The sequence below is a fragment of the Erpetoichthys calabaricus genome, chromosome 16 (assembly GCF_900747795.2).
Source record: "Erpetoichthys calabaricus chromosome 16, fErpCal1.3, whole genome shotgun sequence".
Classification (NCBI taxonomy): domain Eukaryota; kingdom Metazoa; phylum Chordata; class Cladistia; order Polypteriformes; family Polypteridae; genus Erpetoichthys; species Erpetoichthys calabaricus.
Genome location: NC_041409.2, coordinates 51,769,905 through 51,782,884, shown reverse-complemented (window position 1 = coordinate 51,782,884; position 12,980 = coordinate 51,769,905). Strand labels below are relative to the sequence as shown.

Below are 12,980 nucleotides of genomic sequence, written 5' to 3'. Positions count from 1 at the left end.
TCTGTCCATAAAAGTTATGAACAGAATCGGTGACAAAGGGCAGCCCTGGCGGAGTCCAACTCTCACTGGAAACGGGTTCGACTTACTGCCGGCAATGCGGACCAAGCTCTGGCACCGATCGTACAGGGACTGAACAGCCCTTATCAGGGGGGCCGGTACCCCATACTCTCGGAGTACCCCCCACAGGATTCCCCGAGGGACACGGTCGAAGGCCTTTTCTAAGTCCACAAAACACATGCTCACGTGGGCAATGACAATGAGACCTGGAAGGGCGTGATTGGGAGGAATGGCCCCCCTGATCTGAACCCGAGCGGTGTTTTGTTATTGGACTTCTGTGCTCGTCACGGATTGTCCATAACGAACACCATGTTCAAGCATAGGGGTGTTCATATGTGCACTTGGCACCAGGACACCCTAGGCCTCAGTTCGATGATCGACTTTGTGGTCGTGTCGTCGGACTTGCGGCCACATGTCTTGGACACTCGGGTGAAGAGAGGGGCGGAGCTGTCAACTGATCACCACCTGGTGGTGAGTTGGCTTCGATGGTGGGGGAGGATGCCGGTCAGGCGTGGTAGGCCCAAACGTGTTGTGAGGGTCTGCTGGGAACGTCTGGCAGAGCCCCCTGTCAGAAGTAGCTTCAACTCCCACCTCCGGCAGAACTTCGACCACATCCCGAGGGAGGTGGGGGACATTGAGTCCGAATGGGCCATGTTCCGTGCCTCTATTGTTGAGGCAGCTGACCGGAGCTGTGGCCGTAAGGTGGTCGGTGCCTGTCGTGGCGGCAATCCCCGAACCCGCTGGTGGACACCGGCGGTGAAGGATGCCGTCAAGCTGAAGAAGGAGTCCTACGGGACCCTTTTGTCCTGTGGGACCCCGGAGGCAGCTGATAGGTACCGGCAGGCCAAGCGGAATGCGGCTTTGGTGGTTGCTGAGGCAAAAACTCGGGCGTGGGAGGAGTTTGGGGAAGCCATGGAGAATGACTTTCGGACGGCTTCGAGGAGATTCTGGTCCACCATCCGGCGTCTCAGGAAGGGGAAGCAGTGCAGTGTCAACACTGTATATGGTGGGGATGGTGCGCTGCTGACCTCGACTCGGGACGTTGTGGGTCGGTGGGGGGAATACTTCGAAGACCTCCTCAATCCCATTAACATGCCTTCCAATGAGGAAGCAGAGCCTGGGGACTCAGAGGTGGGCTCCCCCATCTCTGGGACTGAGGTCACCGAGGTGGTCAAAAAACTCCTTGGTGGCAGGGCCCCAGGGGTGGATGAGATACGCCCGGAGTTCCTCAAGGCTCTGGATGTTGTAGGACTGTCTTGGCTGACACGCCTCTGCAACATCGCCCACTCTGGAGCCAGGCCTGGAGGTGGGGCTCGATGGCGAGCGCCTGGTGGCCGGGCCTGCACCCATGGGGCTCGGCCGGGCACAGCCCGAAGAGGCAACGTGGGTCCCCCTTCCCATGGGCTCACCACCTATGGGAGGGGCCAAGGAGGTCGGGTGCAGTGTGAGTTGGGTGGTGGCCGAAGGCGGGGACCTTGGCGGTCCGATCCTCGGCTACAGAAACTGGCTCTTGGGACGTGGAATGTCACCTCTCTGAAGGGGAAGGAGCCTGAGCTAGTGCGCGAAGTTGAGAGGTTCCGGCTAGATATAGTCGGACTCACCTCGACGCACAGCTTGGATTCTGGAACCAATCTCCTTGAGAGGGGCTGGACTCTCTACCACTCTGGAGTTGCCCCCGGTGAGAGGCGCCGAGCAGGTGTGGGTATACTTATTGCCCCCCAACTTGGAGCCTGTACATTGGGGTTTACCCCGGTGGACGAGAGGGTAGCCTCCCTTCGCCTTCGGGTGGGGGGACGGGTCCTAACTGTTGTTTGTGCGTATGCACCGAACAGCAGTTCGGAGTACCCACCCTTTTTGGAGTCCCTGGAGGGGGTGCTAGAGGGCATACCTTCTGGAGAAATAAATAAAAAAAAAAAAAACAGCAGCATTTTGTCTATTTGAATTCTAAACCTGCAGTCAGTTGATTTTGACTATTGCTGCTGAACATAATATGTCTGCTCAACATAATTTTGAAGTTTTGCTCAATATATAATTATAATAATTGTCCTTTGGGGAGACTTTAATGGTAACTGCAAAACTGTTGTATTTCAGCCTGGGTTCCTCATCTGGCAGGGTTTCAAATTCAATTTTTTTGTATTTTGTGTTCATTTTTGATTGCTTTGTTTTTATATTGTTAGTCATTCAGGTTCCCTGTACCTATGTATTATGTTTTGTGGGTAGTCCCCCAAGTGGCGGTGTCACATGCCCATCTTTGTCAAGGGACTGCCTTCAAGAGAGTCCCTTGCGGTTCACTGTGAATGCACTCATGCTGTGGCGAGTTTCTCTGCAAATACTCTGTGCTTTGGTGAATGTTCTGGATTTTGAACCCTTGCCCTCTTTTTCGACTTTGGATTTCTGATAGGGTCTTGTTTGTCTTGTATTGTCTTTGCCCATTTTTGGTAAATCCTTTGCCTCTTGTGTTCTGTGGAGCTTTATTTTGTTTCAGAGGATTTTTTTGTGCAAATAAATCTTCTATTTGTAAAGATACTATGTTACCCCTTTTTTGACTAGCCAGGGTCCCCCCAAGGTCATTTTGAGTTATTATTCTGATTAGGAACTCATTAGTTCATAACAAATACATTCTGTATGCACAAGTATTCATTTTAATATTGTTTTAGATTCTTCAGCATGTACTGATGAATATGTAAAGAATTTATTAAATATATAAATCTCTCTCTCTCTCTCTCTCTCTCTCTCTCTCTCTCTATATATATATATATATATATATATATATAAAATCTAACATCTCTCTGTATGTCTGTCTACTAAGAACTAAGATTAATAATTTGCTTGCAAGAGCGATTTATTTGTGCGAATCCAAGAAACACGCAGTGGGCTGAGCGGAGGGTGAAGCTTGACATCAGGAGTGGGGAGCCAGGCAGGACCCTCCTCACTGTCCTGTTTCACTACTACGTGGGTGGCGCCATGAGGGACGGCTAGCATATAATATATCCAAATCCTATTATGTGATATCTACTGTTGAATATGCTCTGTACTTGTAATATTTTTATTTTACTATTATACTGTATTGAGGATCACTTGTATTCTGGGGCGGCACGGTGGCGCAGTGGTAACGCTGCTGCCTCGCAGTAAGGAGCCCCGTGTTCGCTTCCCGGGTCCTCCCTGCGTGGAGTTTGCATGTTCTCCCCGTGTCTGTGTGGGTTTCCTCCGGGTGCTCCGGTTTCCTCCCACAGTCCAAAGACTTGCAGGTTAGGTGGATTGGCGATCCTAAATTGTCCCTAGTGTGTGCTTGGTGTGTGTGTGTGTCCTGCGGTGGGCTGGCACCCTGCCCAGGATTTGTTCCTGCCTTGTGCCCTGTGTTGGCTGGGATTGGCTCCAGCAGACCACCGTGACCCTGTGTTAGGATATAGCGGGTTGGAGAATGACTGACTGACTGACTTACTTGTGTTCTGTTCTGCATTTTGTGTTGTATTTACCCCCTTTTTTTGACACCCACTGCACGCCCACTGTAAAGGAGTCTCTCTTTGAACTGCCTTTCCCAAGGTTTCTTTCATTTTTTGCCCTAAAAGGTTTTTTTTGGGAGTTTTTCCTTGTCTTCTTAGAGAGTCAAGACTAGGAGGCTAACAAGAGGTAGGGCCTGTTAAAGCCCATTGTGGCACTTCTTGTGTGATTTTGGGCTTTACAAAAATAAATTGTACTGTATTCTGGTATGATTTGTTTATAAGCAAAATGTTCATGAGTGACAAAAACAAGTTTTTATAAACACTTCATAGATGAAGACCATGGAGAGACTAAAAAAAACAAAGTCAGAAAGCAATACAGAGTGTTGCTTTTTTTACCATGTGACCGCAGTGGACACAAGGTTAATTTGGTATTGTTTTAATTTATGAAAGAACTGCACTAATGTAAATCACCTCAATCGTTTTGTGTCTCATCTCGGCTGAGGTTTTTCGTTTACTCTTCGCTGTTTAGTATTCATTCGCTGTGTTTTCTCTTTCAGGTCAGCAGTTACCCTTCCTCCCTGCACTTTCTCTCAATACTTCAGGACCTTTTGCATCTGGGACCAACAAACTTCAACATATGGCAGGCTTTAGAAATCCTTGTAAATCGAGCCATGCTGCTAGCTGAAGATGGTAAGCAAGATAATGAATTCATCATTCAGTCTCTTCAACAGTATCTTATCTGAGTGCATCATCATGAAATGGCTGGCAGATTCCATTAATAACTCGTAATAACAAAATAATTACTAAAAAATTATAGACATATTTTTATAAACTATGAGAGAGAATAGAATCGTAATAAAAACATAATAATTGTAATTAAAACAGAGGATCCTGAAGTCCTTTGTTGTTTTTCGGAGGTTACTCTCACAACCTTTTTTTTCCAAACTGAAAGACCGTTTCGATTTGAGCTGCGGCTGTATTTATACCGGAGGTTGTGGTGATGGTACAAGCATGAAGCTCATTGTTGCGTGACCTGTAATTTGCATTATATACCATAATAAGTGGGAAAAATAAAATCACCATTTGAGTTTCAAACAATAAAATCAATAAAAATTAAAATAATAATAATAAGTTGCATTTATAGAGTGCCTTTCACAAACCCAAGGTTGCTTTACATACAGAGTTAAAAAAAAAAAAAAATTACACAGAAGAGGAAATTTTGAGTTGAGATTTAAAGGTGGAGAAAGAGCAGCAAACTGGGAGAGACTGAGGAAGAGGGGCCATAACACTGAAGGACCTGCCTGTCTGCCCAGGGTGGAGAGTCTGGTGTGTGTGGGACAGTGAGGACCTGAGAGAGCGACGAGGAGAGTAAGGTGTTAGGAGCTGAGTGAGGTAGAGGGGGCTTTGAAGGGGAGAAGCAGAATCTTGAATTTAACCCTTGATGAAACCGGTAACTAGTGAAGTAGGGCGAGAACAGGGGAGATATGAGCAGAACGCTTTGTGTGGCTGCGGAGTTCTGAATGTGCTGTAGCCTCGGTATAGATATTGCAGGGAGGCCAATGAAGAGGGAATTACAGTAATCAATACGAGACATTATGAAACAATGAACCAGAATTTGAGCATCAATTAATGCATACTATGAAAGGTATCAAAGGTGAGATTTACTTTCACATGGCTGGCACCCCCTGCAGCATTTGAAATCAAATCTGCCCATCTCCACTGACTTCCTAAAATACATTCTCATAATAAACTTCACTTGTGTCTTGTCAGGGTTACAGAAATAACCCATTTTTTTCTTGCATATTGTTTTTGCTCCTTTTACTTTTCTTTTCACTGAGATCCTGATTGTCCCCATTTTGTGAAATGTGCTGCTGTGATGCCGCATGTTGTTAAGCACATGGGCCACACTTACTGTGGTGTGTAATGTCATTGCATCTGGCTTATGTATTGTTTGGCCTCTTGTTTAGGTGACTGAACTTTACTAGAATGAATGCGAGATTTGCAGAAAGTAAAAAAAATTGCTCTGTATAAGAATTTATTGTTAACTAGCTGTATAAGCTTGTGCTGTAAAAAGCCTGGGGTCCTAGAAACTATTGAAATCGTCAGAAAAAAAACTGAAATGTAGAGATGTCACGTAATTGAAAGGAACTACTCTTGGCATCTCTCTCCTAGGTGGTTTCATTTTGTCGATGTGTTCGCCACGTTTCTGTATTAGCGGCTAAGCGACTTTGTCTTTCTTCTGAGGTTTCATTTTCTCGATGTGTTCGCCTCGCTTGTGTTATTAGCGGCTAAGTGAGTTTCTGTTTCCTTGAAGGCAGAGCCCTTACCCAGACTCCACCTCTCACTTCCAGGCCGGACAGACAGACAGACACACTTCCATGCGTAGACGTTTACATGTAAGATAGGCTTAGACTGATTTTTTTTCTTTTAGCAACTTTGAGGTTTGTCCTCTGAATTCGTTTCATTGCTGCAATGAGTGGCTGCCTGTGAATGAGAATTACACTGATGGGACCTGTACTGGTTATCTGTCGTACCATGCACCTACACCTTTAATTGTTTAACACTATTCGGTTAGGCTGCTTTTAATAATTGCCTAAGATATGGGATTGTTCCGTCTTCTGTTTTGATCGAAATAAGCAAGGCGGCGTATTGCTACACATGCATCTAAGAGTATTAGACTTTAGCATCCAGCATTGGCCAACATTTACTTTGCAAACCGTATCCAGTCCTGTCGATGGTGACTACACCCTCGTTGGCACTGAATCAACTTCAGAGAAAGCAACTGAAAGGCTACAATGTCGGGGTCAACGTCAAAAGCTTCTTGATGGGCTCTTACTGCAACCAAATTAGTGACTGATACAACTGGTGCTTCTTAGCAACTTGGAAAGAGTTCATTTAAATCGGGGGTGTCGAACTCCTGTCATGGCGGGCTGCAGTGGCAGCAGGCTTTCATTCTAACCCTTTTCCTAATCAGTTTCACTGCTAATTAACTCCTTTTCCCTTCATTTACAGAGCCCTGTTTTTAAGGATTCAGTCCTCTGAATTGATTCCTTTCTTCCTTAAATGGCAGCCAAACAGAAATGAGATGTGAAACGAGCCAACAGACGACCAGCTAAACTGGAACGTCAAACTCCAGCCAATTTCACTCCAACCAGTTTCTTAATGAGAAGCCGATTCTTGCTGTTAATTAAAGCCGTTATTGAATATCATGACTTGTTGCTGCTCTCATTCTACAACTAAAGTGAAGCAGAAGTGTTTCTGGAGCAATAAGTGCTTCTTATTAAGCAATTGGGTTGGAGCAAAAACCTGCAACCACTGCGGACCTCCAGGACTGTGATTGAGGACCCTTGAAATAAAGGGTCTGAGTCATGTCAATTAAAACGAAGGCAAAACAAGTTAATCAGCAGCAAAAACGGTTCACTGATTAAGAAGATGGTTAGAATGAAAACCTGCAGCCACTGCGGCCCACCAGGACTGGAGTTGGACACCATTGATTTAAATCAAGGGTAACCGTTTAAAGCAGTGGCCTCCAAGTTCAGCCCTGGGGTGTCTCCTTGTCTCCGTGTTCATTCTCATTATTGGATACAATGACACAGAAAGGCATGAAGTAATAGGAAAATGAAGTAGTTAAGGGTGAAAATGCAAATACATGTATTTCTAAATTTCTTAGGAATGTTAACCTCACAATACCGCTCTTTTCTAAAAGCAGAATAAGAGAAGAGAAGAAGACCAGCAATGTGATCAGTTAAAAAGAAAATGCCTTTGTGCTTGTTAAACCAGTTGGAGTAAAACCTGCAGCCACAGGCATGATCCAGTACAGGGGAGGAAGCCACAGGTTTAATGTTTTAACACACTCTTTGATTGGTATAAGAAGCGACCCTCTTCGGACTCTCTTGAAGACGCCTCTTGTACCCCTGATTGATTAATCAGCACAGATCATCTATTTCTACATACACCTTTAAACTCAATTAAGAATCTGTGAAGCTTGAAGGGCAGTAATTGGCACAGTTAACCATTTCCAAGTTGACATTTGTCAGTTACTTTATACGTGTTAAAAAAAAAAACTTTCCATTGAGTGGTTTAGAATCTTGTTAGTATAGAGCAGGGGTCTCCAACTCCAGTCCTGGGGCCTCATGTATAACGCCGTGCGTAGAACTCACACTATAACATGGCGTAAGCACAAAAGCGGGATTGTGCGTACGCACAGAAAAATCCAGATGCAGGAATCTGTGCGCACGCATACTTTCACGTTCTTCTACTACATAAATCCCAATTTGCGTGAAAAGTAACGCACGTGCACGCGCCTTCTGTCCCGCCCCAACTCCTCCCAGAATTACGCCTCTTTGAATATGCAAATCAATTTAAATAGCCTTCTGTGAAAAGACAATGGGAAAAGCACGGGAGAAAATATAAGAATTTCAGCGAATACCAAGTGGAGGCAAAGGAAAAACGTACTATTTGTTGGTTTAAACAGTAATATAATCAACAAAAGAAAGTTGATCGAGTGACAGAGTGTCGGAGAAACTCGAAGACTCAACTTCACAAAGTCGCACAGTGCCTGAAATAAAAAAGAAATCACATATCAAAGTCGCTGTGAAAAGGCGAGTTAGCCCACCGTCTGAGTGTCATATGAAAGCTTATTAGGGTACAAACAAAAAACATAGGCACACAGTGGGAAAAAAGCACGAAATGTCAACTTTAATCTCGAAATTTCCACTTTAATCACGTTGTTTATTTTGCCATTAAAGTAGAACATCATAAACTTCATCTTAAAATCGTTTATTTTAGTAGTTTCTCAAGTAGCATGTTAAATGCTTTTTTCTGTGTTTGATCTTCTATGTGCTCTATGTGTGTGAATCACTACGTGCTTCCGTTCTTTCTCTTTCTCCGACAGGGCACAGAATGCATTACATTCATGATATTACAGCTCTCTGAATAATTAAAATACTGAGATGTATACGTGATATCATTTTCATGATGATAGGAATGAAAGCATGTTATTAAACATGGGAACACGGTGACGCAGTGATTGTTCATATCTCACGCAAGAGGCTTGCTGCACCACGTGCGACCTTCGATGAAATAATTTATTACAGAAGTACTGTCTCTTTCAAACCTCCAATTCCTGTCCATACTTTTCTTTCTCCAATCGCCACACAATCAGCTCTGTAATAGACGTTAAGCCATTTGTAAGCTTAGAACGCCGATTCTTCAAAACTTTTAAGGAACATTGAAATATCTTCGTAGTACATGTTTAATTATTCTATTCGTCTATCCTTCCAGTGTCGCGTCAGCACCAGCAAGAATACAGCGCAAGGCAGGAGCTATCCGTGAACCAGCTATACGCTGCGGCACCGTGTCCTCACATGTTTATTTATTAACAATACAGATTATTTAAATGAAGTTAAAGTTTTATCTGTATACTGTAAGCAACATATTTTGCTGCATTTCATCTTAAAAATGATATTGTCATCATACACCCTTTATAAAGTAGCGCAGGTTGTGCAATATTATAACTGTAGTGCAAGTTTACAGTGAGGTGATTGAGTGCGTTTATAGTTCTTGGGATGAAACTGTTTCTGAAACGCAAGGTCCGTACAGGAAAGGCTTTGACGCTTTTTGCCGTGGTTGAGGTAATGTGTACTTGAAACTATATACCGATCATTCTCTTTCCGATCATCTGCTGCTGTGATTCACACTCAGATACAGTGATATAAATACTCCGAGTGGTGCAGTGAGAGTAATATGGAAAAAGATGATCCGCAGTGGCAACCCTTAACGGGAACAGCAAAAAGAAGAACAAGATGCAGTGAGTGTAACAACGCTAAAGCAGTTATGGTATTTGGAATACTATGGCTATTCCCTGGCCCATTATATTGCAGCAGGTTAATTACAATCAGATGCATTACACTAATAAACAATATGCAGTTAATTTCAGTGTATTTATAAAGCCGCGTCAGGAATGTGGAGCTAAGAAAGAAAGGATGAGCACACAGGAACAGTAGTTTGACCATTCTGTGGACCATTATATTGTTACAGGTTAATTACAATCAGATGCATTAAATTTATGAACGATATGCGGTTAATTTCAGTGTATTTGACAAAGCCGCCGCCGTGGATGTGGATCTAAGAAAGAGTAACCACATAGGAACAGTAGCACTGCTTTGACGCTGGGTGCCGCCAGTCTGCAAAACCGAGCGGAGAAATTGCGTACGCCAAGGTATGAGTTACCGTGGAAATGTGCGTGGCTTTACGCCAAGTTTAGGTTTTATACATCGCGATTTGAGCGTGGAAAGGTTCGTACCCAACATTTCTGTGCGTACGCACCGTTTATACATGAGGCCCCTGGAGAGCTACTGTGGCTGAAGGTTTTCATTCTAATCCTTTTCTTAATTAGTGACCAGATTTTACTGCTTTGCCTTAATTTTAATTGATGAACAAGTTAAAATTCGGACCCCTTATTTCTTTTTTCCATAATTAGCAACCAAAAAATATTAAGACACAAAATGAACCAACACATAAACAACAACCTGCGTCCATCACACAATAACTGAAAATAAAGAAAGGTGAAGGCCTCAGTAACGTTGATCTGCTCAGGTCCACAAAACATTTTGATAGCGCTCTTCAAAAAGAAGATCAATAGTTTCAGAAATGCCTGCCATGGCAGAATGAGAACCATGGAATTAAATAACGGGTTTAATTAGCAACAAGAACTGGCTACAAATTAAGAAACTGAATGGAGTGAAGTTGGAGTTTGAGGCCCCAACTTAGTTGCTCATCTGTTGGCTCACTTCACATCAAATTTGTGTTTAGGTGTCGTTTAAGGAAGAAATAAAATCACTTCAGCAGTCAGAGTTTCAAGAAAAGTCATTTAAAATAAAGGGAAATAGTTAATTAACTGCAAAAACTGGGCACTAATTATAAAAGAATCAGAATGAAAACTTGCAGCCACAGTAGCTCTCCAGGACTGAAGTTGGAGACCCCTGGTATAGACAAACTAACTTAAAATAAAGCAAAGTAAAAATGGACAATTATCATAAAATGCCATATAATAAAACACTTTATTGTGCACATGCATGCAGATTCAGTTCATTGTATATTGTAGGTTTTAGCCATGCAATTTAAAGCTGTTAATTAATCAGGATGAGCATGGAACAGTGAATTGGCCAGCTAGGGTGTGACTGTCTGTAATCATCATTAGCCTGCAAGTGACCCCAGGAATGGCTTAATTAATGGTGAGCCCATGTGAATTCTTCCTCTACAACCACTAATGAGAAAGGTTAGGATCAAATACAAACCTGCCATGGTTTTTTTCTTTTCTTCTTCTAACCTGTTTTCCTGCTTGTGCTAAAGTAGGAATATTACCAGCTATGGTGTGTAGAGATAAAGTGAGTTAAGGCCTTGTAAATAAGGGCTACTGGTAAGTGCCTTGTATGCACTGCATTTAGTTTAGGTGGTCTCTCTGACTTATCTAGGGGCGCTTATTTGGCAAGTGCTTTTTGTTAGCTTTTTCTTCTTGTAGTATAATTGCTCATTTGTTTAAAAAAAAAATTTCAAACCGTTGAATACCATTTTTACAGCACCCAGCTTTGTGTCCGTTTGGTTTATGGGATGTCTCGATTCAAACCTCACATTAAATGTGATCCTTTATACTGAAGAATGTTAGCCCCCACAGTCATCCCACTATCCATCAGTTCTGGACGGCTGCCTACGTAATTCGCCATTCAGGGGTCCATGTAATGAATGACGGCGATTTTAGTTTCGATCTCAAATTGGGGTGAGAGCAGCCAACGAGCGTTCGGAGCAAACACGAATTCAGTTTTAAAACTTAATTCATTCCTCCGTCCTCCTGCAGATCAGTTCACTTCTTCTTTCGGCTGCTCCCGTTAGGGGTTGCCACAACGGATTATCTTAACTGCGCCCGCAATTTACAACGTGGCTGTCAAATGCTGCTACCAGTCCTCGGCTCCCCACTTTCCAGCTACGCTCTTTTCTCCTTGCGTATATAAACGTTGGTTATAACAAATTATAAAGCATATCGTTTATACTTGACATTCAGTCACCATGTCGTTTGTTTTGTTTTTTTTTTGTTTGTTTTCCCTCTTTTGGAATGATGGTGACGTAGCCCGCTTCTCCTTGTTGTCTGATGGGCTCGAGCTGGCACTGTTTTCACTCGCTCACCACACGCCTCGTATGGCCGAATGCGTTCGATTGGACCGCCTAAAGCCTCGTTTGTACTTGTCACGTGAAGCTGGCGCGCGTGCGCTGTGACGGACCAAGCACATTTTTACTTGTTGCGCCTGGTCGATCGGCGCCTTGATGTTAACATGAATCTCACAGATTAAAAAACACAGTGATGAAGGAGTGTGAGAGGCATTGCCTCGGTCCTCCATGAAAGAAGAAAGATTCCAGTCAGGCGCCTTGATGGTCTCCGAACCTCTGTTGTTGGAAGACGAGTTGCGAATGCTGTTGCTGCCTAGAAGAGAAGATGGAGTGTCAGGGATATTGGCCAAAAGCGGTGCTGGAAGGACGAGTGTAGTCTATATGATGAGCAGATGTGTTTTCAAGTTGATTTGATGACCTGTTGCATCATCTTGAGCTCCTAGTTTATCATTCTGGTATCCACGTAACGAGACTCGCCTTGAAATTTAGCATGTTCGATACACTGCCTGCCAAAAAATATTTCCGCGCGACAAAAAAAAAAAAAACACGGGCGTGTCCCCGAATCTGACGTCACTTCAACGCGTCAAGGCTATATTGGGCTTTGCGCGCCGTACCGGGGTATTTGTGAAGGTTACTTTCTCGATTCCGTTTACAGCGGTGCTGCTTTAGTATGGTGGCTTGACCCTGAGTTGAATTAATCGGTTATGAGAATCAGAGATCGAGTCTGACGGGGTTATTTTAAACTTGACCTGCTGTGAGGTGACGATCGCGTCCTGTGAAAGGTGCCATATGGAGAGTTGTGGCCGGTCCCAGACTTTAGATCTTCACCAATTCTGAAACTTTACAACCTCCAAACTCTACGTCACTCTTTGAACAGTTGAAGGAGACGTTCAGTGTGGTTTGTTTGTTTGTTTTTGAGCGGTACAACCAAGAATTACATTGTGTTGCCCAGCCCACTAATTTTCTATTTTTTAAATAAACATAAAAATTGACTGGAAATGTTTAGTAAATTACTGATTGCATTACTTGACAGTATTTTACTGTCGAACATTACCATATTTTAAACAGAAATACAATACTAGACCGTGACTTCATGGTAAACTGAGCCACAAAATAAATGGGATGTAGCACTAGGGTGCAGTTGCAGTAATTTAATAACTTTTTATGTTAACTGTAATAGTATTGTAGTTTAGAAGCCAATAATTTACTAAAACAATTTTACTCAAAAGAGGTGACCTAACAGTTAAATTATGGTACAAATCAATTTGCGATCAGAGACGCAGACCATCAGTTTTATACAGTTGATAACATTTCATT

The 12,980-nt window shown here is 43.3% G+C and overlaps 1 protein-coding gene across 4 annotated transcripts in view; it reads left to right on the top strand.

The window, feature by feature from the left end:
- inf2 (inverted formin 2) overlaps positions 1–12,980 on the top strand; it is a 198,689-nt gene that overhangs the window by 84,056 nt on the left and 101,653 nt on the right. For all 4 annotated transcript variants that reach the window (XM_051920005.1, XM_051920006.1, XM_051920003.1 and 1 more), the window contains exon 7: positions 4,058–4,190. In XM_051920005.1, coding sequence (XP_051775965.1) covers positions 4,058–4,190 — 133 coding nt within the window. The remainder of the gene's footprint in view (positions 1–4,057; positions 4,191–12,980) is intronic.